Source organism: Ursus maritimus, unplaced genomic scaffold (genome assembly GCF_017311325.1).
Source record: "Ursus maritimus isolate PB19 unplaced genomic scaffold, ASM1731132v1 scaffold_10, whole genome shotgun sequence".
NCBI lineage: Eukaryota > Metazoa > Chordata > Mammalia > Carnivora > Ursidae > Ursus > Ursus maritimus.
The window spans coordinates 27,878,971-27,904,293 of record NW_024423344.1 but is presented as its reverse complement, the minus strand read 5'-3'; the positions used below and the strand labels follow the sequence as shown (position 1 = coordinate 27,904,293).

Genomic DNA, 25,323 nt, shown 5'->3' with positions numbered 1-25,323 from the left:
TATATGTGTGTGTGTGTGTGTGTGTGTGTGTGTGTGTGCTTGCTTTTATTAAGTCTTTCCAAAGTATTTAATTTAATTTTCGTAAAAATAACTTGTTCTCTCCCCACAATTACACTTTATCACTATGTAATGTCTTATCGCATTTTATTATTTCAAAAACAAGACAACCACTTGGAGATCCAGTGCAACTGTTGGCAGGGGGCAGCAATAAGAAAATACACAGGAAACAAATAGGTGAAAGAAGTAATATACAGAAAATAGTAACTAATGCTTTCTGAGAACTTACAAAGTATCCAGCACTGTTTTAAGAGCTTTACAAAAGTCAGCTCATTTAATCCTCCCAACCAAGTTGCCATTATTTTCTCCCATTTTCCTGATAAGGAGACTGAGGCACACAGAGGTCAATTTTTTTCCCAAAGTCTTTTTAAACAACAAATGTTTAAAACATCTTTTACTGAGATGTTTCTAAGATATATTACCTTAATCGGCCTTTCTTTTACAAGGCCTATTGAACATAATGTAACCGATCTGTAAAATGGTGTAACTAATAAAAATAGGCTGATAAAAATTTAATGTGGCTTCCCTTTCGGTTTCACAAAAGCATTCCTCTTCATTCTCGGGGAAACCGAAGTGAGTTTAGCTAAATCAGGATGAGATCTGTGTGAGGAGAGAGAGGACTTAATTGCTCTTGTTTCCATCCTTTCTTAGGAGGGGAGGAGGTTCTTAGCAAAGAACCCAAAGCTGAGCACTGATAGTCTTTATGGGAGGTTTTTCTTGAAAACTGGCTACTACGGTAGGAGCAGATGCTCAAGTCAGCAGAGGAACTGGGGCAAGTCCGGAAGCAGTCAGCAATCTGCTTTAACTAGGTTGGGGTTTGAGCTGAGGCACAATCCTGCTGAGCCCACCTCCCCACAACGTCACCATTCTCTCTCCTGCTCCATTCTCCTGTCTCTCTTTTCCTGACTTCTGCTCTGGAAACTTCCCTCTAGTTCTGGAGCAGGGGCAGCAGCTTCCCTAAAAGGAGCAGGGGCTGGCTTGGGTCTTGCTCTAATTGCTAGTCTGCTCTAGGCTGGTAGCCTAGGACTGTGAGGACCCAGCTGCTAGGGGACAGCAGAACCCTCCCATCCTGTGGAATGCAAGGAATCAGTAATCTTGTCTGTTTACTTGACACTGTAGGCCCAATGCCTAGTATACTCTGTCACACCTAGGAGATGCTCATAAATACTTACTGAACAAATAAATGGATGAATGAATGAATGACGTGTGGGCCCCAATCTAATTCATTTGCTTAGTTCACCAGTATCAGTCTAATGAAAATTAATTTTTGTAATAAGATCGAAGTGGGAAAGCTAGGTTCTTGTCTCACAGAGTCAAAGAATGAATCTCACAGACAAAGGAGAGTGAGTAAAGTGATAGTTTTATTAAGTAAGGATACAGAAAAAAAGCTCTCAGGAGTGAGAGGGGTCCCAACAGGGTTGCCACCGAGGGCTTTTAGGGTTGATCTTTTATAAAAAGCTAACCAGGGAAACTAAATCTTTTTGACTTCACTACTGGCAGCACTGCTGATTAAGGACTAGTGATAACATCTTTAATGGCTTACTTCTTTTTAGGGTCTGGTTATTCTTTTGACCACAGGAGACTGTCATAAATAAGATATCCCCCTCAGACACCTAGGGCAGGGTGGTCTGGTGTGTTCCCTTATCTCTGGTTTCCTTACACCTCCACATTTTGGGGATTTCTGTGAGTGTGATCTCAGAGCCCCTTATCTCTCCCTACCTAGCCCTGCCTGTCCCTTACTCAAGATCATGTCTCTGAAGAGTCTTGGCATGGTTGTTGGGTTTGTTTTGTTTTTAACCCAGTTTTACATGCCACCTTTGTCATTTCCTTGCATTTGTTTCCAGCTGAAATTTTCAGCCCTCCTCCTCTTCCATCTAAAAATGTCTTACCCATTCTTTACTGACCATGTCAGTGGCTAAGCCTCCACCAACCCCTCTCTGAAGACTCTGGTTAAAAGTGACGACCCCCTCCTATAAATGCCAACAGCACTGCGGTGGTAACTGTGTACAGTGTACAGTAAGTGCATTGTACAAACTGCTTCCATATCCTTCTCCCCACTCCCCTTGTGTTCATTTTATCCTTGCAACTTCCCTGAGTCAGAAAGTTGGGCAAATGTTATTCCCCTTCCACAGATAAGGAGATTTGGAGAGGTAAATGGGTATTTCAGGGACACAAGCCTGGAAAATGATAGAACATATGGTAGAACTCACGTCTCTTACAATGGATATAAAAGGCAAAAGAGCTGCCAGGCTGGTTCAGGAGTTGGAAAACACTTCACTGGCTTCACTTGTTGGTTAATTTTTGCTCCAAAAGGCTCTACTTAAAAATTAATAATAAAATGGGTCTTTCTACATCCAAGACAGCACAAAGCCATTTGTGGGGAGTGAAGTTTATTTACTTGCTTATAAGTTTCTTCTTTGTAATTTCATCTCAAATACAGCCATTCATGTGGAGAGAAGGGGTAGAATAAGTAAATTGCCACTTCTATTGCTTTCATGGGTGGGAGATTGCGGCTTTAAAGAGAAGTATGATCAGTAGTTGGGGTGGGAAGAATGGTCTGGTGTGGGTCAGGGACCTTCAGGAACTGCAGCTGGAGTCTCTGGGTCTCCCCTTGATAGCCATTTGATGAGACCAAAATCTGACCATAAGGTTTAAATCCTGGCCCTTGGTTGGGAAGACGGCTGGGGAGCAGCCGGGCTCCACCACACAATACCCAGGAGGCCCAACGTCGGCTTTAGGCCTGAGAATCTGAAACAAACAAAAAACCCTACGCGTCCCAGGGGCCTCAGCTCCGAGACTGACCCTTGGCTTCGCGGGTTCAAAGTGGCCCGAGCCTGGGTGAGAACGAGATCTCCTGGAGACCTGCCCTCCACCCGGGAGGCAGGGGCGGCGCCAGCTAAACCCGCGAGTGAACCGCCCTAACTAGTTTGTCCCTGCGGCCGTCTCGTAGGCGACGCCGCGGCGCACCGAGCCTCCCTGCGTCGCATTGCCATGGCTGCCCGTGGTGGCGTCGCCCCTGCCGGCGAGGGTCTGCGCTACGCCGAGTACTCGCCGCCGGCGACCAAACGCGACGCGGACGTGGACCAGGGACTGGTGAGTCCCGCCGGCTGCTCCCGCCCCTCTGCGGGCCTGCCCGCTAGCACCCCTGGATTCCCGTAGGCCGTGCCTCACTCCTTGGTACCCTCTCACCCTTCGAACCGTGGTAGTCCTGGTATTCACATCTGTGCCCCATCTCCTCATTCGGCCCGCGGAGTGGTGCTCCGTGCCAGGCGTTGGCGAGTAGGCGTGTGCAGTCTGTTCCCTCGAGGAGCTTACAGTCTTGTCGGGGGGACAGCCCGGCAGGCAGGCAGTTGCAGCTGTGTGAGAAGTACTACAGGTGGAATTCAGAGGAGAAGACCCCAGGCTGGTCTTGCGGGGTACGGAGTGAGGTCAGGGGAGGCTTCTTGGAGAAAGGGATGGTTAAAAACTGAACTCGGAAGAATGAGTGGCAGTGAAGTCAGCGAAAGGAAGAGGAAAAAGTGTTTCAGGCACTAGTAGTAGTATTTACAAAGTCGTAGGCCCAGGAACGGGGTCCAGTTGGAAATCGCCAAGTGGTTTATTCAGGCTGAAATGGAGAGTTGGGAAGAGTGAGTGTTCAATAGAAACATAATACGAGCCTCATATATATCTTTAAGTTTTCTGTAGCGATATTTGAAATGTGAAAAACAGGTAAACTGAATTTTGAGTGTATTTTTATTTAACCTAGTGTATCCACAGTAATATTTTGACATGTAATTAATATAAAATTTTCGAGATATTTTACATCCTTTTTACCCCCTTTTTTGTACCAGGTCTTTGAAATCCAGTGTGTATTTTACACTAACAGTACATCTCACTTAGGACTAGCCACATTTCAGGTGCTCAGCCACATGTAGCTAGTGGCTACATTATTAATCATTGCAGTTCCCAAAGATTAATGGGGAGTAGAACATATGAAGCATCTGGTAAAGCACCTGAAGGAGTTGGGATATCCTGAGGGCAGTGGTACCATTTTGATGAGTTTTAGGCTGAGACGTGACAAATTGGGCTGTTACGAAGCCCTCTCAGGCTTTGTGTAAGAATGCATTAGTTGGAGAAAGTTTCGAAACGTGGCTGTTCTAATTCTTTTTCACATGGCAGTCCATGCTGTGCCAGCCCTTAGTTATATATACCTTGCTTTAGATGCATAGCACTTTTTGTCCATACCAGTTGTTGACTACTCATACACTGTATTGTGACATCTTTTATGTTAACCTGTCATTTGCCAGCATTTTTCTAATTTCCTAAGAGTGGGGACTGGGGATTTACTTCTAGTAAGCACCCAGTCTATGAGCACTCAATTGTCATTACTTGATTAACGAGTAAATTTCTGCAACTGTCAGATGGACTTGCCTGGGAAGGTTTCGGAAAGCAATATGCTTTCATTCAGCAGACATTTCTTGAGTACTGCTAGGTGCCAGGTATTATCCTAAGACCCTGGAATAGATAAGTAAATAAAACAGATAAAAATATGAAGTAGCAAGCTCTGAGCTTCTGCTTGTCTGATTCATTCCTTCACACAGCCCTGTGAGGCAAGCCCTTTTTAATTCTTAAGAAATGAGGAGACTCAGAAAGTGGTAAGTAACTTACCCAGGATCATTCTAATAAGTGACATACCTAGGATTCCAACTGTATACCTTTTCTGCTATGAATTGCTGACTTCTTAGAAATAAGGCTTTCTGAGTGGAGTGTTCAGTCTGTGATGTAGACTGGATAAATTATTAGGTGAGGTGGAAGGAATCTCTTTATGGAGAGTTGTAAGAATCTCCATACTGGGCTGATTTGCAAGGCAGTTTGGGAGCTCTGTGGTATTTTGAAGATAGAAGTAATATTGGTGGTCTTTTACATCTGTAGGTACTTCATTTGGAAGAAGATATGTGTAGAATTTAAGATATCAGTTAGGAGACGTCTTTAGTAGTCCAGTCACATGAAGGCTAAGGTGTAGGCCAGTGATTCTGAAGTGATTCGTCTTCAACCTAGTTCCCCCTTTTTATAACAAATATTCTGTAGTATCCTGTAGTATCCTAAAATGATATTCATAGGCAATGAAACCTATTCATAAAAATAACTTAAAAATCAATGTAATGCTCTAATTGAGACATAAAGGTGAAGTATTTTGTTAGAAAATAACATGTTTACTATTTAAGTATATAATTGCTCAGGCATGATTACATTAGAAGACATGATGAAGTAATCAGTTGCTGGCATATTGCACCAATGCAAAGAATCACTATGAGTGAGTGTAACAGCTATAAATGCAGACCAATTTCAAATGTATTGTACTGGCATTTCAGATACTAAGGGCCATTGTCATTGACAAACTGATTTTTCCCAAATTATTAACAATTTTTGGTAAGATTTTGAATAAAACAAAGTGGAATCTTCCCTCAATTTACATAAGAATTTCACTTTTGAAAAATTCAGTCTTCTTTAATAAAGAACAGTGCAAAAATTATATATGCTGTATTGTAAAGTTCTAGACTAAGATGATCATAAATAGGTTTTTTACCTACTTTAATGTCTAGTAGAATCTTTTAAAATCCTGAGGGATGCAGGTAGGTCTTTGTTGTACAACGTTGTTTCATACATTTTAGGACTCCTGGGATGAATAGTCCCCTATCCACCAAATACTTTCCCTCCTATCCAAATTATTATTGCAACCAAAAGGTCCTCACAAATTTTCAAAATGTCCCTAAGGGCCTATTCTGCTTCTGTTGGAATCATTGGTCCAGGTAATGATGAGTGATGAGTTAGAAGATAAGGGAACTGATAATAATAATTTTGGGGGGGGTTGGAAATACTGAAAATGATGGAAAGCTGACAAAAGTTAAGTGTTAGGAAAAAATAAATGACCCAGGAGTGGGACATATTGGCAGTCTTACTGAAAATAGTAGAAAATAAAATGTCAAGAAGTTGAAGAAAAGATTTTTCACATCTTTTTTTTTAAAGATGCAATTTATTTTGAAGTTTTTGAAATATAGCATCTGCAGTTGTAGATGTTAAATAACTCTTTCTCAGGTACACTTCCCCTTGGGGACTACGAATTCATGTGCATTAACCAGTTCAGGAGATTAAAAAGATTAAAATGTAGGTAAAAATACTTTAGTACCTTGAATAAAATAGTATCTAACAATTAATTGTGTAATAGAGGTCATGGTCAGATTTTGCTTCAGCAAATCTGGTTCTCATAGAAAAGTAGCGAAGAAACTTTAATGTTAGGAAGAAAATATTATCAATTTTTAAAGCATTTTGAAAAAAACCCAGTTTGTATGAAAGGATAGCCATTAGTTTTCAGTACTTGCCCCCAAGGTGTAACTCCTAGTGTTAGTAGAATGGTGTAACATAGAGGAAAATTAGCTACATATACATTTCAGTTACAGGCCAACTTGATAACATGAAAAAACCTATCAAACATGTAAATTATTAAGTACTTATTTATTACCAAAACAGAAGAAACCACTTCTGTTTTTCATTTAAAATGTTTACCTTGAAGCTTCCCTTTGAAGAAATCACATGGATTACAGATTGTATATCTTTTTTTTTCTTTTTTTTTTTAAGAGAGACAGCAAGCACGAGCTGGTGGGGGGGGGGGAGAGGGGCAGAGGGAGAGGGAGACAGAGAATCTTAAGCAGGCTCCACAGCCCAAGGTAGGGCCATCTCACTACCTGGAATCATGACCACCCGAAACAGAGTTGGATGCTCAACTGACTGAGCCACCCAGGTGCCCCTGGGCAAGAACTTTAAATGCTTCTCTGATTGTCACTGTATTTGACACATGGTAGTCACTTAATTGTTTATTAAATGAACAGCTATTACTTCTGTTACTATTGAGTGACTTAAACGTGAATGTTTGATTCTAACATATTGATGAAGGTATTTTTTTCTGTAGGATTTCTCCTTTATATTAGCCTCTAAAGGAGAACAAGAGTCTGTGTCTTTCTTACTCATTATTCTTTCCCCAGAACTTAGCACAAGGCCTGGCGCATGCTGAATAAATGTATATGTATATGGTAAATGCTAAATAAATATTTGTGGTATGAATAAATAGTCTCCATCTTTCCTCTGTCCATCACAACTATCTTTTTGAGGCAGAATAATTTTTTTCCTCCTTAATTTCCCACTGGTACAACTGTTGTCTATCTTGAACCTAAATGTTACAGTCTTGAGATAGAAGTTTTGTCATTTTATTTCAGGCAATTTATATGTATCGAGACAGTTATTTGCTGCTTATTTACTGTTTTGGAAGAATAAAATGCCTTAGGGAATTTGAAAACAACTTTGATACTCACCCCCCTCCCTCCCCGGACGAAGCAGTAGCAGCTGTGATGCAGTGGGCTATTTTCCCAGTTTTCAGATCTTTGATTCATGGTAGTGGAACATTTAATTTTCTGGTTTGTTTTTTTGTTTGTTTCTTTCTGGTGGATTTAAAAAAAAAAGATTTTATTATTTGCAGATAGGGAGAGGGGAGAGAGAGAGTGTGTGTACAAGGGGTGGGGAGGAACAGAGGGAGAGGGAGAAGCAGACTCCCCATTGATCAGGAAGCCCAATGTGGGGCTCGATCCCAGGACCCTGAGATCATGACCTGAGCCAAAGGCAGACGCTTAATGACTGAGCCACCCAGGCGCCCTGTTTTTTTCTGGTAGATATTTGAAACTAGATGGCAGTAACAGATATCAGACTTGGCCCATTTGTTGATTTGCTGGTATTATTTAAATAGTGCTTCTTCTTTTTGAAATGTCTTCTACTTATTTTTATTTATTTATTTTTAAAGATTTATTTATTTATTTTAGAGAGAGAGAGAGAGAGAGAGTGCACAAGCAGGAGGGGCAGAGGGAGAGGGAGAGAGAATCCAAAGCAGACTGCACTGAGTGCAGGGCCCAATGTGGGGCTCGATCTCACAACCCTGAGATCACAACCTGAGGTGGATGCTTAAACCTTCCGCCACCCAGGTACCCCCGAAATATGTCTTTTTTTTTTTTTTTTTTAAGATTTTATTTATTTATTTGACAGAGACAGCCAGCGAGAGAGGGAACACAAGCAGGGTGTGGGAGAGGAAGAAGCAGGCTTCCAGCAGAGGAGCCTGATGTGGGGCTCCATTCCAGAACGCCGGGATCACGCCCTGAGCCGAAGGCAGACGCTTAACGATTGCGCCACCCAGTCGCTCGCAAAATATGTCTTTTAAGCTAAAATTAGATATTCTTTATAGGCAGGGACCATGTTTTAAGGATCATCATTCTCTCAGCATGGTACCAGTCACATGGTTACTGCTCCATAAATTTTTTTTAAATGGTTAAGTTAGTTGAATGAAACAACTGGATAGGGAAAAAACAGAGGATTCAGAGGATTTGAGAATCTCTGTTTTGGCTGTTTTAATAGTAAAGACTAAATTATAAGCATCTAATACATTTTATATGACATCAGAGTACACAGCTGACTTCTGATGTACTTTTCCAGGTTTTGGCCATTTTATTGCTTATTACCTCCAATAACACAGTCTCCAAATCTCTTTTTAAAGTTTGTGAATGCATTCAGTTTAATAAGAGAAAAATTTTTCTGAATACCAACTACATGGAAGCTATATACTAGATGTCTGTGGGGCAGATATGGATAAACCATGCCTGCCCCCCTCAAGGACAGAGGTCAACAAATTTATTTTGTAGAGGGCTAACTAGTATTTTAGGCTTTGCAGGCCATATCGACCCCTCTACACTGCTGAACTCTGCCATTGTAAAGCAAAAGCAGCCATAGATAATGCATAAATGTGGCTATGTTCCCATAAAACTTTATTTACAAAAATAGTTGGAGGGCCAGATTTGGCTTATGGGCTCTAAGTTTGGCGGCCACTACTCTAGAAGGTAAATTGGATCAAATTTAAATACCTAATTCAACACTGGCTCTATTAATCCCTGTCATTTATTTGTTCATTCATTCATTCATTCATTCAATGCTTATTTATTTTCACTTTAAAACTCCTAGAAAAAAACATGGGCACTAATTTCTTTGATATTGGCCTTAGCCACAGTTTTTAGATATGTCTCATTGGGCAAAGGAAACAAAAGCAAAACTTCCTAAATGTGACATCTGGAGTCCCACTTTATTAGGTAAGGTACGGAGGCTAAGTGCTACAGTTAAGTACAAAGATAACTCAAACATGGGTTTTGTCCTCAAGGACCTTGAAAAATGTTTGATTTTTCAACAGAAGCTAGAAAGAGAGAAAAACAAATGTAAGTTATTATCAAGGGGAAAAAATAAGGAAAAAATACATTGGGATAATGTTGTGGATAACCTGAATGGCAGGTTAAGGAGCAAGGACCATGTCTACAGGCAGCTGAAGTTTTGTAGGACCTATGTGATCAGTGGTGGGTCTAATGAATACTAAGCCTAGAGCAGTATTTAAGAAGGGTGGAGGATAGAGAAGCAGAGGAGGGCAGGACCGGTTAAGATTGTATTAGAGTGGGTAGTCCTCTGGAGTCTAGAGGCCATAATGGCAGCAGTAATAGCAGTGGAAGCTAAATGTTTTATACCAGGCATTAGACTAATTCTTTAAACGCATGACCTCATTTAGTCCATGCAGTGACTTTGTGAGGTTTTGATTCTGTTATAATCCCCCACTTACAGATGACTAAATTGAGGCTTAAAGCAATGAAATAATGTGCCCAAGGGCTCACAGTTGATGTGTGGATGAACCCCAAAGGCATTCTGCTTTCTTGCCTCTGCTTTTAGTCAAAATATAGTCTATTTTCTTTCCCCTTCAACCTTTCTAACTGTGTAGTGAAGGTCTAACCAGGAAAACAGACACATTTGAATTATGTAGAACAAAGGAAATGTAGCACAGAGAGTTGGTTTTATAGGTGAAGGAGTTGTTGCGAAGCCAGGCCGGATTGTGAGACAGTGCAGAGGTTGAGAACAGTAAAAAGCCACTAGCTTTCTCAGGGCTGCGGGGTCAAAAGGTGGTGTTTTCATAACCATTCCTTGGTAACTGGACCATGGGGGTCTGTCCAGTGGGGAGCTGCAGCCACGGAGACGACGCTGCTTTGGAGCTGCTGCAAGGCAGAGAGAAAAGGGAGAACCAGCCTGGCCTTTCCCCTTTTACTGCTCTCCTGTCTCCCACTATTGCATCCCACTGGTTGGACTCACCTGGAGCCAAGTGACGCAGGAGCCTACAGGACCTAGCTGTCCCCCAACAGAGCAGAGTAGGGAAAAGCTGGGGAATGGATCAGTGAATACAAACAGGTCTGGGACCAACACACTCACTTTGGCCATTTTCAGCTGTAAGGTGATTTGAATTCCACAGATGTTGAGAAATTTGAAAGCACAGTCTCCTAAAAACACTGTTACAAAATACTATTTTATAAATGGTGTGTATTCCCTTAGCTCACAGAAGTCTATTTCACTCACAGTGTAAGGCAGAGTATTATTTCAGGAACTCCATTTTCACCGTCTTATGCTCTCTGAATATTATTTAAATGCTGTTAGGGATTAAATAAGCATCATTAGCTCTCATGAAAATCTAATCACCATGTGTGACCTTTTTTTCCTTTTAAAATTAAATAGACTTTTTTTCAACTATAGATTGAGATTTATAGAAAAGCAAAAAGATAGCACACAGAATCCCCATGCACCTCTCTCAATTTCCCGTTAACATCTTGTGTTGGTATGGTCCGTTTGTTATCATTAACAAACCAATATTGCTTGATACGTTATTGACGAAGTCCGTACTTTTTTCAGATTCTTCAGTTTTTACCTACTGTCCTTTTAATGTTCCAGGATCCCATCCAGGATCCCATATTACATTAAGTTTTCGTGTCTCTTCTGGCTCCTCTTGGCCGTGACAGTTTCTCAGACTCACCTTGTTCTTGATGACCCTGACAGATTTGAGGGATGCTGGTCAGGTATTTTGCAGAATGCGCCTCCTCTGGAATTTGTCCATATGAAGGGCACATACTATAAACATGATCTCTCACTATTTAGGTTAACCTTGATCTAATCTGATGAAGTAGTATTTGTCTGGTTTCTCCACTGGAAAGTTAGCTTTCTTTCCCTTTCTATACTGTAGTTTTTGAAAGGAAGTCACTATGTGTGGCCCACATTTAAGGAGTGGGGAGTTATGCTTCCCCTCCTTGAGGGTGGAGTTCTTTATGAAATTATTTGGAATTTTTCTGCGCAGGAGATCTGTGTGTTCTCCCCCATTTATTTATTTACTCAGTCATTTATGTCGGTCAGGATTTATGGATATTTATACTTTGGGTTATAACACAGTATTGTTTATTTTGTTGCTCAAATTGTTCCACATTTGGCCTTGGTATCTCTTTCAGTTGGCTTCTATACACCTTTGACATACCCCATTGCTGTAGGGTTTTTTAAAGCACTTCCTTACTTTTGGCACTATAAGGTGCTCTAGGCTCATTTTGTGTGTTTTTTGTCCCTGCCCTAGAATCAGCCATTTCTCTAAGAAGCCTTGTGTATATAACATTTTATCTCATGGGAAACTTCATTCTGGGTCACAGCTCTGGATGCTGATAATTTCATTTTTGTCTTCTTACCCAACTTGTCCCCATTTTCCTTGTCTTCCCGTTGTATAGCTGATGAAGTATGGTAATAAAAGATTTCCTTGTCTTGGGGTAAGTGGCTGCGCTTTGAGTCCACCAAAAAATGGAGCATTTCTCCTGCAGCTTCAGCTGTGCTCTTTTGTTTTGTTGGTTTGGCTTTATTTTTATATTTCAATATCTGCTGTTAGGACTGCTAATAGAGGATGCCAGGGGACTGTGAAATCAAAGAGAGAGAGATTCATCAGTCTTTCTGTATTTATCATTATATTTCAAGTTTGTTATAGAATCTTACTGGTTCAGTGAACAGAAGTGCCTATCTCCACGTATAAAGTAAAATATTGCATATTACTCTAAATGATTTTTTATGATCTTCCGGGGAATTTCCACTTCCTTTTGACATACTTGGAATTTAACAACCATCACTACCACCGCAACTGAAAAAATAATTTTGTATGGCAGCTATATAGAACTGAAGGGATACAAACTAAAACAGCCATGAAATCAGTTACGTATGGTACTATAAACAGCACTTTTCCCCTTAAATATTTTCTGTCTGCAATGATGTTAAAGTTTCACTCACCAAGAACTTTATATAGCACTTAATAATATTTCTAAGTATATTAGATGGTTTTTGTGAAGAGTTTTAAATAGAAGTTTTAAAAAGTGCCGTGAGTTGATACCTAATTTGTGTATTTCCTTTAAGTAATTTGGGGTAACCCGTTTCAGCCTTTCCTTCCATTCTAGAAAACTTGTGCTATTCTACTATTTAAAAATAGAATATCATGTAGTTTAGAACAGTTGGAATATCATGTAGAAATATCATGACTCATTCATTCTCATTTCTCAGTGTCAACAGGTCTGTTTCTGACACTAACATTGTTGTCTGCATTGGTGTCCTAGGGCTTTTTAATGCTGGAATTTGGTAGAGTATACCTTTAGGTCCTTGTACTATAAATTCGCTTTTGGCCAGTACAAGTTTTTTCCAAGTTTGTTAGTCCCAAAACACTGCTTCTTAATCTTTTCAAATATAAGTAATTTCATAAACTGAAAAATTTCATACCTGTCTCCTGCTTCTTTAATATTAGTAATATTTTCTATTTTTATTTGTTGAATATATAAAAATAAGATAAAACAGGATGATAGGCATGAATGTACTGAGTTCATGATGTGCATGCAGATAATTGAGGAAGTAAACTAGCACTTAATCAATGTCTGCTAATTACCAGACACTGTGATTATATTTTCCCATTTCTCGTAATAACCCTGAGAAGTTAGATGTTACTTTTCACCATTTTACGTATGAGAAAACTGAGGGCCACAGTGGTCAAGGTCATATAGCTAGTAAGTTGCAGGACTAAGATATGAAACCAGTTTTGCCTGAAAAGTCCTTGACTTTTTCACTGCATGATATTGTTGCTCCATCATTTAGGTATCGGAAGTTGATGAAATCCAACTCCGAGAAATGATTTATAGTCCTGGTATTTGTGGTAATTTTCAGAGTCTTCAGAAACTTCAACATCTGTTTAAAAATTCTTAAACCTTGAAGCAGAGTTAATTTTATTTCACCTTAACTCAGAAAGGAAGAAAAGAATACTGTGTAATGAAATTTAAGCTGTAAGCCTTACCACTCTAAGAAATTGTTGCCTAAAGTGAAATAGGTTATTGTAAGGGAGTAAAAGTAGTTTTCAGACAACGGCATGATTTCCCAAGCAAGAAGAATAAGGAAAACTACAGTGTTGCAGGTAAGGTATACATCAGATGTAAGCTGAAGAGTTTAGGGAGGACTTGCCAGGGACTCTAAAGTCAGTGTAATGAAAGCTCGTAGGAGTACATGATGGAGAGGAGGCTAGCTAGAGATGCAGCAAGATCACTTTTATGATCTGGGTGCAAAATTAAGTGTAGCGGTATAAAGGGAGATGCCAAAGGTCAGTGCATTTGTTTTTATTGAAAAGTGCCAGGAGGAATTTGTTTTCAAAATTTATTTGAAAGTAGATAGGTCAGAGGGTTTATGACTTAAGAAATTAAGTTATTAAACCCTTCTGATCACGTAGGATTTTCACAATATTTTTCTTTCTTAATAACCTTTATTTTTTCCTCTAACCTTGAAAGAAACAACTGTGTAATAATATGATATAGTAATTGTAATAGCTACCATTTATTGAATGTTTATCACATCTAAAATACTACATGATGTATATGAATGTTCTAATTTATAAAAATTCATACTGACCTATAATTATTATCCTCATTTTACAGATGAGGAGGTTAAGTAATTTGTCAGAGGTCATGGAGCTGACAAGTAGAGAGCCAGCATTCAAACCGTATTTCTTTGATTTCAAAATCTGTGATCCTAGGACTTTGTTTAAATGATAAAATGTAGGTACTAAGAATATATAACTACTGTTAAATTTTGGTTTATCTCATTCTGTTTCCTTTTTCTTCTGTGTATATGCTGTACATTCTAGTTTATAATCATTTATTATATCATCTGTAACCATTCCTCAGTACATTATTTGTCAGTGCATATTTCAGATATGCCCTAATTTATTTAATTATCCCCCCATTGTTGGGCATTCAAATTGTTTCCAGTTTTTTATACTGTGAATAGTGCAGTCATGAATATTCTCATATATAAGTTTTTTTTTTTTAAGATTTTATTTATTTGAGAGAGAGAGAGAGACACCATGAGAGGGGAGAGGGTCAGAGGGAGAAGTGAACTCTGCGCTGAGCTGCGAGCCCAATGTGGGACTCGGTCCTGGAACTCCAGGATCATGACCTGAGCCGAAGGCAGTAGCTTGACCAACTGAGCCACTGAGGTGCCCTCATATACAAGTTTTTATGCACCTCTTTCATTATTTTCTTAGGATAATTTTTTTTAATTGTACTTACTGAGCCTGATGACTTGAATATATTTAAGGCTGTTGATTCCAGTGATGAAATTATCTTCAAGACAGATTGTCCTAATCTGAATTCCCAGCATCAGTTCATGAGATTATTCACTGAATCACGCCCTCAGCAACTTGTAAGACTTGGAGTTGTTGGCTAAAATGTATGCCTCTTATTAGTAATGGCTTTTATACTAGAAGAATGAGAAGATTGCCACATGTCTCTATCCAGAACAGAAGTTGAAGGAAATAGGAGTAATTCCACTTAAATACTTGTTAAAGTAGTCAATTTAATCTACTTCCATACTTAACAAATGGAATGATTTTATTTTAAATGTAAGAGTATTGAAAATACAACTTCTTAAGGGTAGGCGAGGGAAGATAAAATTCTGTGAAAAATAGGGAATTATAAGGAGCAAGGGCATCAAGAAGTGGTGCTAGGATCTAGTTTGGCGTTAGATAATTAAGCGACATGTTTTGTAGGTAATTAAAAAACTAATAAATAGGAAAAGACGTGATAAGGTTTTTGTGAATGGGCATTAAAGTCAAATAGGGATGTTTCATTGAATATGAGCTCACGCTGGAAAGATTTTTATAATTTAAAGAAAGTGGGAATCATTTTAAATTGTTGCTTGAAGACAAGGGTCCAGTCTGGAATTAAAATACCTGTATTTTAGTTCTAGTGCAGACACTGATAACCACTGCTATAACTTGGACAAGGCATGTCACTTTTCAGGACTTCAATGTCTTCCTCTATAAAATGTGCATTTTTCTCTGCTAGATGTTTTCCATCATTTCTTTCATATCTATGATTGTGTCTTTGACTTACTGTATTGCAGTCAGAAATGCCAACAAAACACTGGGCATCCTATGGAAGCTGTTGAAAATAAAACAGAAATACATCTTTTTGTATAAAAGTATAGTGTCTCTGTATCTAGAAAAATGTATTTCTGCTTGCATCTTTTAAAACAGTCAATAGAAATTTTCCAGAAAGAGACAACAAATAAATGTATTGAGGGGAGAAGTAGGTATGGATTGTGGAGGTGGGAGGAGGGGAAAGCTCATTCGAAGAAAAGCTAAAGTAGTTTAAAACTTAATTCAGGGATAGTTTAGAATTCTTAATTCAGGAAGTCACTGGACAAATAAATAATTTAATAAAAGTACAATAATAAAACGGTAGAGGATTTCCATTGGTTGAAAAAGTCCCTTTTTCCCAAATTTTAGAAAACAGAACTAAGGATACTCCTTAAACTTGAAAGAGATAAATTTAGGGCAGTGATGAAAGTTAAAGAAACTAACTCTTAGACCTAATGAACCTTGAAGTGCCTAAAAGACCCAGCTTTTGACAGCAGGTATATCTGAAGCTGTAGACCAAAGAACAAGTCTCAGAAGTTACATTTATAGATTTGACATGTTTAGTATTGGGAAACACAAAGCAAGGATGCAGAGCCTATGCTAGTTCTTACTTCTTAACAAAATTTTCCAAATGCCATAGTTGTTTTTCAGTGTCATTCTGAGTTAATTTTCTGATTAGATTTTGCTTTGAAGATCTTGCCTGCTTCTGGCCTATCTGCTTAATGTTGAAATGATTCCATATTGTTAAACAGATGGAAGTTGACTTGTCTGGTTAAATCTGTTTAAAATATTCCACAGGTAACTAGTCTAATCTATATTTAACATTTTGTAGATATTTAACATAGTCTACGGATGATCCCTGCCCTCCAACACACATACACATTCACTTGTGGTGACCTAAGGTCACAGTGAATTAAGGGCAAAACCTTAATCAGAATTCAGGTTTCCCATCTTTAACCTTTATTTTGTCCCAGGACCTTCCCATTTTCCTCCTTGGCTTAACCTTGACTCTGTCCTTCAGCTTTATCTGGACTCTTCTCAGAAGCTATCTATTGCCCAGAAGTGGAGTACTCAGCCAACTGGCCATCTGTCTGTCTAACCATCTATCCCTGTATGCATCCATCCTGTCAATTAACCAGTAACTTTTATTTAGCCCATACTATGTTTTGGGACTACAAAGATGAATAAAGCTCTCTAGAGGCTCACAGTTTAGTAAGGGAGATAAATGATGAAGTTGTAGTCTGGGATCACAAGAGAGAAATAAACTGGGAAGTGGAGAGGTGGTGATATTGGAATAGGAAATCAATGGCATTGATTTCTTTCATATTTGGGAATGTACCTGATCTTGCTGCCTGTCTAGAGTAGTTCCATTTTTCTTCTTTGCTGTTTAGTAGCTGAAAAGCCATATATCAAACACCCTTCTGTGTTAGGGATAGGGATTGATCATATCATCTTTTCGTGAAGGGTGGTGAAACAGAAGGTCAGAGACTAATGCAGTCAGTGAGGGTATTGGGGATATGACTCAGGTACCTCTGCTCCCCTCCTCACACCCAGCAGCTTCAGAAGAGGGAGACTTTATTTTGAGAAAAAGTGCCATGGTCTGGATATAGGGTTGGGACCACCTCCCAGGGAAAATGTGTAAGAGTAGATACAGGTGGCTTATTGGGGGCCCCTGGTCAAATATCCGCTGAAGTCATCTTTTAGCCTTTCAACTGCACTGCTCCCTACTACATTGATTAAGTTGTAATAAGGATATAAAAATGAAGTCTTCCCCTCTCAAGTTAAAGTGAAAGTTTTTACAAATTTTTAAATAATTCCAATTACTATATTATTATAATTTTATATACTTAGAGCTTTTAGTTAGTGCATCCTTGTTCCAAAATTGACTGATGAACCATATTAACACTAGCAAAGTCTATGCATTAGGTTATTCTTCACACACTGTTATCTCAGTATAATTGTATAAAGCAGTGAATCTTAACTTCAATGTTCCTGCACGTTAATATAGCAGGGTGAGAAAAGGGATGGTATTTACAACCATGTGCCTTTGCAAATAACCTAGAGTATGTTTTATCTGTGGTCCATAATCTGGTTTAAAATCTGAGCCGAAGAATGGAAATGTCTTATGTGTCAACTTTTGAGAATCATTGACAAATAGCATTAGCATACTTTTATTATTCCAAGAAGTATTTCTAGCTAAAAATCTAGTACGTTCTCAAAGGAATTAGATACATTTATAGATAAATAAAATAATTAAAGCAAGCTAGCAAAATTTGAAGATGTACATGTTTTGTTTTAAGATTTTGAATCCATTTATAACCTTTGTGAGGTCATCTTACTGATCTATTTCTTTACCCCTAGTGCAGTGCCTGGTCTGTAGTAGGCACCCAGATTAAATGTTTAAATGTTGAATTAATTAGTGAATAATGAATGCATCAAGGGGATATGACTAAAGGCTTTATTTTCTGGTCCTGAAACACAGCAGAAATCTCTATCAGTCAGGATTTTTCTGAGAACAGAACTAAGTAGTATGTATTATGTACGTATGTATTTTGCTGATTTGGCTTACATAATTATGTGGACTGGCAAATCCAAAATTTGTGGGGCAGGGGTGCCTGGGTAGCTCCGTCGGTTAAGCATCTTCCTTCGGCTCAGATCGTGATCCTGGGGTCCTAGGATTGAGCCCCGTGTCGCATCAGGCACCCTGCTCAGCAGAGTCTGCTTCTCCCTCTCCCTCTGCCCTCCCCTCCCTCCTCATCCTCTCTCTCTTTCTCTCTCAAATAAATAAAATCTTAAAAAAAAAAAAAAATGAAGGGCAGGCCTGAAGGCTGGAAACTTCTAGACAGTAGCTTATTCTTGAGGTTGAATTTCTACTTCCTCAGGGAAAACCTCAGTTTTGTTCTAGGGCCTTTGAACTGATTGTATGAGGCCCATGATATTATCAAAGATAAACTCCTTTAAAAGCAGCTGATAGTAGACACTAACAACATGTACGAAATAATCCACACAGCAACACCTTGATCAGTGTTTCATTGACTGACCTAACCAAATGGACATAGAAAATGAACTGTCACAGTATCTTTGGGTTTAAGGACTTGCAACCAAATATACAGCCTGATTTGACAAACCTATGATGAGCCCAGGAGCTCTTTGTGCTCTCTGAGGCATCGAGGGCTAGGTTGACAAGGGGCCAGGACTTTGACCATCCACGTTTACTGTGTAAAGAAAGCTGCTTATTTTATTAGGAGAAAGTAGAGACAGGGTTTACATCAGTGGGTCACTGAAGAAATGCAAAACAGTACTTAAAAGATTATTCTTAAGAAATCATTATGTCAGGGGCCTGCGTGGGTTAAGCATCTGCCTTCAGCTCCCTTCATGGTCCCAGGGTCCTAGGATTGAGCCCTGCATTGGGCTCTCCGTTTGGTGGGGAGTCTGTTTCTCCTACCTTCCCCCTACTTGTACTCTTTCTCTCTCAAATGAAAAAATTAAAAAAAAAGAGAAATCATTATGTATAGCAAGGATTTGAGTTTGGGGAATTTTTGTTAATTATATTAGAAGGTAGAGAAATAATAAATTGGGCCAAGCTTAAGAGTTTTGTTTTTTATTATGTTTCACTTTTGGTTTTTATTGTTTTGCTTTGTTTTTGTTTTGCCCTTTTATTTACTCTTTAGTCTTGCTGTAGAAATTAATGCTTGCCTGCAGTTCAGAATAAATCAAGTGACTTTAAAGTGGAGCAAATACAGATGTAGTTAGCTTTGCCTTTCCTTTTTACTTAAGGTTTTCAGGGGAATTAGTGTTTTGAGAGAGTTTCTAATGTATTTGTTTTTGGCAATGGATGTTTAGGCCAGGTAGATTAATGTGGATTGGTCCAATTTAGATAGGAAAATCTGTGAAATTCATGCCAGCTTGAAGATTTTAGGGAAGGATAATTGTAAAAATTATCTTCCACTGTCATTTTGTCATGTCTGACATTTTTTTCTCGAATATAAATTCTCTTCCCCTCTTTCTTTTGGTCTGAATGTGCAGTACCTTTCTTTCCCAAATTTTGCTGATTTGCCAACAGTCTTTCTTGTTTCCTCTCTTTTTTCTTTTCCACTTACGTTGTTTAAATTCAAAGAGCTTTCTTTGTAGAAATTGAACCAAATAATAAGGCAGCATAAAACACTGAGTTCAGCAGAAAGAGATTTGCTTGTGATTAACCCTTGAGAATTGAGTCACTGCAAGATAACAAAGAAAGAATGTTTTTTGAGACAACCTGCTCATTCTTCTTTTCCATTCTTAGATGAGACCTTTTTTCTTCCTAGGTGTTAACGAATTCACATACTGCTTTGCTTGGGCTTTATCGTTTTCATCATGGCATGTTTTTAGAAAAACAAGTCCAGAAGAGAGCTGATGACCTCCCTTTCTTCTTCTTCTTCTTTTTTTTTATTATGATATGTTAGTCACCATACAGGGCATCATTAGTTTTTGATGTAGCGTTCCATGATTCATTGTTTGCGTGTAACACCCAGTGTTCCATGCAATACATGCCCTTAATACCCATCACTGGGCTAGCCCATCCCCCCACCTACCCTCTAAAACCCTCAGTTTGTTTCCCTGAGTCCATAGTCTCTCGTGGTTCATTTCCCCTTTCTTCTGACCCCAGTCCTCTCACAGATTTTTCTCTTAGCAAAAGGCAACTCCATTCTTCCCATTGTTTAAGGCAATAACTTTGACATCCCTTTTTATACCCCAGCTTTATTGAGTTATAATTGACAATTAAAATTGTATATATTTAAGGTATACAATGTGATTTGATATACATATACATAGTGAAAGGATTACCACAATCAAGCTAATTAACACATCACTTCACATTGTGTGTGTGTGTGTGTGTGTGTGTACACCTGTGTGGTGAGAACACTTAAGACCTACTCTTAGCAAATGCAAATGTAAAACCTATTCATCTTATAACTGAAAGTTTGACCAACATCACCCCATTTCTTTTACCCCCAGCCCTTAGCAACCACCATTCTCTCTGCTTCAGTGAGTTCAGCTTCACATAAATGTGTGGAATTTGCTTGCTGTGTCTTGCTGTGTTTGGGTTATTTCACTTTGCATAATGTGCTCCAGGTTCATCCATGTTGTCACAAATGCCAGAATTTGCTTCTTTTTTATGGGTGAATAATATCCCATTGTATATATACATACATCTTCTTTATCCATTCATCTGTCAGTGGGCACTGTTTCTTCCATTTCTCTCATACTTCACTTCCATTCTCTTAACAAATCTTAACGCCTTTATCTTCAGAATGTATCCAGAAGCTGACTACTTTTCCCCATCTTCATCACTAATTCCTTTGGTCCAAGCTATTATTTCTTGGATTTTTTTAATAGACTCCTAAGTCATCTCCATGCCTTTGGCTTTGACATGTCTATTCTTAACATGACATCTGGTGATCATTTTAGAATTCTAAATAAGATAATGTTAGACTTCTTTTCAAAACAATCATGTCTCATATCACTCAAAGTTGAAGTCCTGGGGCGCCTGGGTGGCTCAGTCGTTAAGCGTCTGCCTTCGGCTCAGGGCGAGATCCCGGCGTTCTGGGATCGAGCCCCACATCAGGCTCCTCCTCTGGGAGCCTGCTTCTTCCTCTCCCACTCCCCCTGCCTGTGTTCCCCCTCTTGCTGGCTGTCTCTCTCTCTGTCAAATAAATAAAATAAAATCTAAAAAAAAAAAAAAAAAAAGTTGAAGTCCTTATGTTGACCCATAAGGCCTGACGTGATCTGTCCCTGTGTTACCTTCTGACCTCATTCCATATTCCTTTCCCACTTTCCCACTTTCTGCTCTGTGCACACTGGCCTTCTGGGTATTCCTTAAACACACCAGGCATACCCCTGTCTTGGGGCCTTCGTACTTTTTCTGCCTGTCCAGTGATCTTCCCTTAGACATTGGCATGGCTTCTCCACTTTATTCGTTTTTTTTTTTTTTTTTACCCCCAAAAGTCACCTTTTCAGTGAAGCTTTCTCTGCTTACTCTATCTAAATTTGACGCTCTCTTCTTTATCTGCTTAATATTCACCACAGCATGTAACACTTTCTATTGTATATTTTCCTGATTTATATTGTTTAATGTCTGTTTCTTGTGCTAAAATGTAGCTTCAGAAGGATAAGGATTTTGTCTGATAAATCATCAGAACTTAGATTTGTGACTGGCATATAATATAGTAGGCGCTCACTGAGTATTTATTGAAATCAGTCAGCCAGTCAAAGATGAGAGATAGCCTCCAAATAGCTACTTGGAAAATACCTAACTCTTTTATTGGAAGTTTCTTTATTTTTCTTCTCATAGTAATTCAATCTTTTCTTCATGTTTTCCTACATGGACCTGTGGATTATTTTCATTTTTGTAATGAAATTTACCTGACACACGGCTCTTTATTTCATTTTTCTTGGTCATCTGTGAGACTTTTGGGTATATTTACCTGGTTTAGGATGTTTAGAGACATGGTTATATGTTAGTGTCTTAGTTAAATTTGACGACCACTATCCATTATATTTTCCCATTTCAAATATAATTCCATTCACTAGCAGACACACAATACAGTACACAAATCATACAAACTCCAAAAGCCATCTGGATAGTGGGGAAGCTTCTTTAAAGTCATTTTCATCTCATTGTACAAATTTCTGAAAACCTGCTATGTACTGGGTGCTTTGTTAGATTTTGGAAATCCAAAGAGATAAATAGTCCCTACTTCCAGAAAGTTCACATTTTAGGAGTTTGGAATAGGTAAAACCATTATTAAATTATGTACCATGAATTATAATAGATCTGTTAAGTACTGTGGGGGCACTAAAGAGGTTTGCTTGGGTGAGGAGATGGATGGGGAAAGCTTCACTGGAAGATGACCTTGAAGCTGTTTGCTTAGGAATAAGTAGGAATTTTCCAGGAGGACTGAGCAGAGAGGAGTAGCAAGGAGTAAGAGTACAGATGTGGGAGGAAAGAAGAACTAGCAGAGATCTGCCATATTTACACAGTGTGCTGGTCATTTTTCATCACCTTGTCTCATAAATCATTTTGAGCATCCTATGATATAGTTATTCACATTTCCATTTTATAGATGAAGAAATGGGCCCAGACAAATCAGCTTCGGGTAATAGACCCAGTAAATGTTGATTTGGATTTTGAGCCTGATTAACTTTGAAAGCCATGGGGTCGATTATCCATACATTCAGGGGTGAAAAGTATGGATAATCAGGGTGGAAGATTGAGGGAGTTCATGCTTGCCACATGGATGAAAACCAGGAAGTCTTATTTAAAAAAAAAGTACAAATTTAGAATACTAAAGGCAAAGAGGAATGGGGAATGGTGTGAATTAGGGATGAGGAGGAGGATGATATTGAGCAGATTTAAAGGCCAGCAGACATCAAAACCCATTTAGTGTGGACATAAGACTTTTCTTCAGCCAGACTTAGTTTAAGAAAAGAAATCTCTGTGGTAACTCTCCAATCATCTTGAAATGAGTCAATGATTTCATTGAGATTTTATCATTCATAGGTTTCTCCAGTGCTATTATGCATATGCCTGGACATTTTAATATCTAAAATATTCATGCTTTATGTATGGTCAAAGGTAACGATGAAAACTATGTTTTTTGGCATTTTTCACAGATAAAATCTAAAGTCATGAATTTTTAAGGATTAAATACCATTGGCCAATATCACATAAATTTGTTATGTGTATACATATTGTCTTTGTTTTTCATGGTGACCATAATAAAATCGTTAAAAACTGAATTTCCAAATTTGGGGCAAATAGAATGTTTTCTGTTTTCATTATATAGACCACTATTTCCAAACACAGTCTGGACTAGTTGTAAAAGAATTAGTTGGTAGAATTTCTAACTGATGTGTAACTGATTTAGTTCTTATGTGCACATTTTTTCCCAAGTTTTTATTATAACCAATTAATTCCAGTTAGTTAACATATAGTGTAATATTACTTTCAGGTGTAGAATATAGTGATTCAGCACTTTAACATACAAGACCAGGTGCTCATCACAAGTGTCCTCCTTAATCCCCATCACCTGTTTCACCTATCCCCCCACTCCCACCCTTCCAGTAACCATCACTTTGTTCTCTGTAGTTAGTCTGTTTCTTGGTTTGCCTCTGTCTTTTTTTCCCCCATGTTCATTTGTTTTGTTTCTTAAATTCCTCATAGGAGTAAAATCATATGGTATCTGTCGTTCTTTTATGTGCATATTTTTATAGATCAGCTTCTTTAAGTATGTGCTAGCCTAATTTTGTTTAGAAAAGAAAAATGTGTCTAAGAATTTATTTAGATCTTCTGCAAGCCTAGATAATGCTAGCTACTTTCCAAACCCATATACGTGTGAGTCTTCAAAGAAAATGATTCAAAACTAAAACTTGCCCAAGGCAGCTTTGTGGATATTTTTAAAAACAACAACAAAAATCCTAGTATGGCATCCACATTTACCGTCTTCTCTTTCCTGTGTGTTTATGATACCTATGGCAGTTTTAGCTAGGCCAGAGTATGGGTATATACACATCTTTCTTTTTAAATACCACTGCCGGATTACTTTTATTTTCAGCACATACTGTAGTTTTCCTAAGTCAAAGAAATAACATTTCTCTAGTTTCTGTAAAATCACAGATGTACCATTGTGCTAATCCAGTCGCATGAGCAATTTTAGACATTTAACCTGGTTATTGCCTCATTGTTAGAAAATGACTTTCCTTTTGGTACTAACACTATGCCTGATTCACCATTTTGCTTTTAAATTGTCTTTTCAGTATTGTTTTTGTCGTTGTGTTACTGGCAGTTTAGTTTTAAAGAATCATTGTTTAAAAAACATACAAAATAAAAATTGAAGTATACCATGTGCTTGACACTGGATCAGATATGATGTTGTGTATATAAAAGAAATAAATTAGATCCTGTTAGCCTGAGGATATAATACTGAAGTTTAAGTAAATGTGAAATAGCATAGTAATAAAGCATATGTGAAGTTTTTTTCAACAGTGGTAAATTAGAGAAGATGTTGATGGAATTCTCTGATATTTACAGTTATGCCAAATGAACCATGGGCAATTTAAAAGCCCCAGTACGTTTTAGATGTTATTTTACTTTTAAAAATTAAAGCCAAATAAAAGTGTGGTTAAGAGTTCTGTGTGAGCTACTTGCTGAGATTTCAGATTTGCTCTCTTGTACTTCCTGTTTTCTATATTTGCAATTAGATAGTTTCTTTTCCCCTTTGGGGTCATTCACATATGTGGAGGGCTGGGGGAATTTATTGTTGTTTTAAAGCTCTCTCAATTTGTGTCTGAAAAAAAAATACCAATGAATTTTTAGTAAATGGAAAACTGTTAGATAGTAGATAAATATGTTTTTCTGGGAAATTGATCATATTCTTATTCTGGACCAGTTAAGGTTAAAGTTTTAACTTAATTGCTTATATCTTAACAGTTTTAGTATTTCTATTGAAAACTTTATGAGAAAGACCTTTGTTCTTATTTCAGAGTACAAAATCTGTGTAAGATACATGGTATTTTTAAAAAATCTCAAGTTGAGTTCAACGTCCAAATAATAAATTTTTGTTTGTTATCAATTGTCTATGCTTTAAAAGTATAAATTATTTTAATATCAAATTAATTACAAGTAGTGTTAAGGAGATAAATCAGATATAACTCCTTCCAATAACGAATTTTAATTGCAATAAGGAAAATGAGTTTTTGATGAGCTGTGCTATACTTTGTCCATTCACTGTGGATAAATAAGATTTGATTGCACAGTTTTTGGTTATATATTGAATATTTTTATTTGCTCCAGTGATCTACCTAATTTGAGTTTGGTTTTGTTGTTATTTTTAAAGGTTGCAAGGCCTTTCATGTTTATCTTTCTGTAAAGTTAGTCTTTA

General features: G+C 38.1%; 1 protein-coding gene across 3 annotated transcripts in view; it reads left to right on the top strand.

Annotated features, from left to right (window-relative positions):
- Positions 1 to 2,998: 2,998 nt before the first annotated feature.
- Positions 2,999 to 25,323, top strand: part of DNAJC15 (DnaJ heat shock protein family (Hsp40) member C15) — an 86,769-nt gene continuing 64,444 nt past the window's right edge. For all 3 annotated transcript variants that reach the window (XR_005832810.1, XR_005832806.1, XM_040623124.1), the window contains exon 1: positions 2,999 to 3,150. Coding sequence is in view for 1 of the 3 variants with exons in the window: in XM_040623124.1 (XP_040479058.1) it covers positions 3,049 to 3,150 (102 nt within the window). In the remaining 2 variants the exon portion in view is untranslated. The remainder of the gene's footprint in view (positions 3,151 to 25,323) is intronic.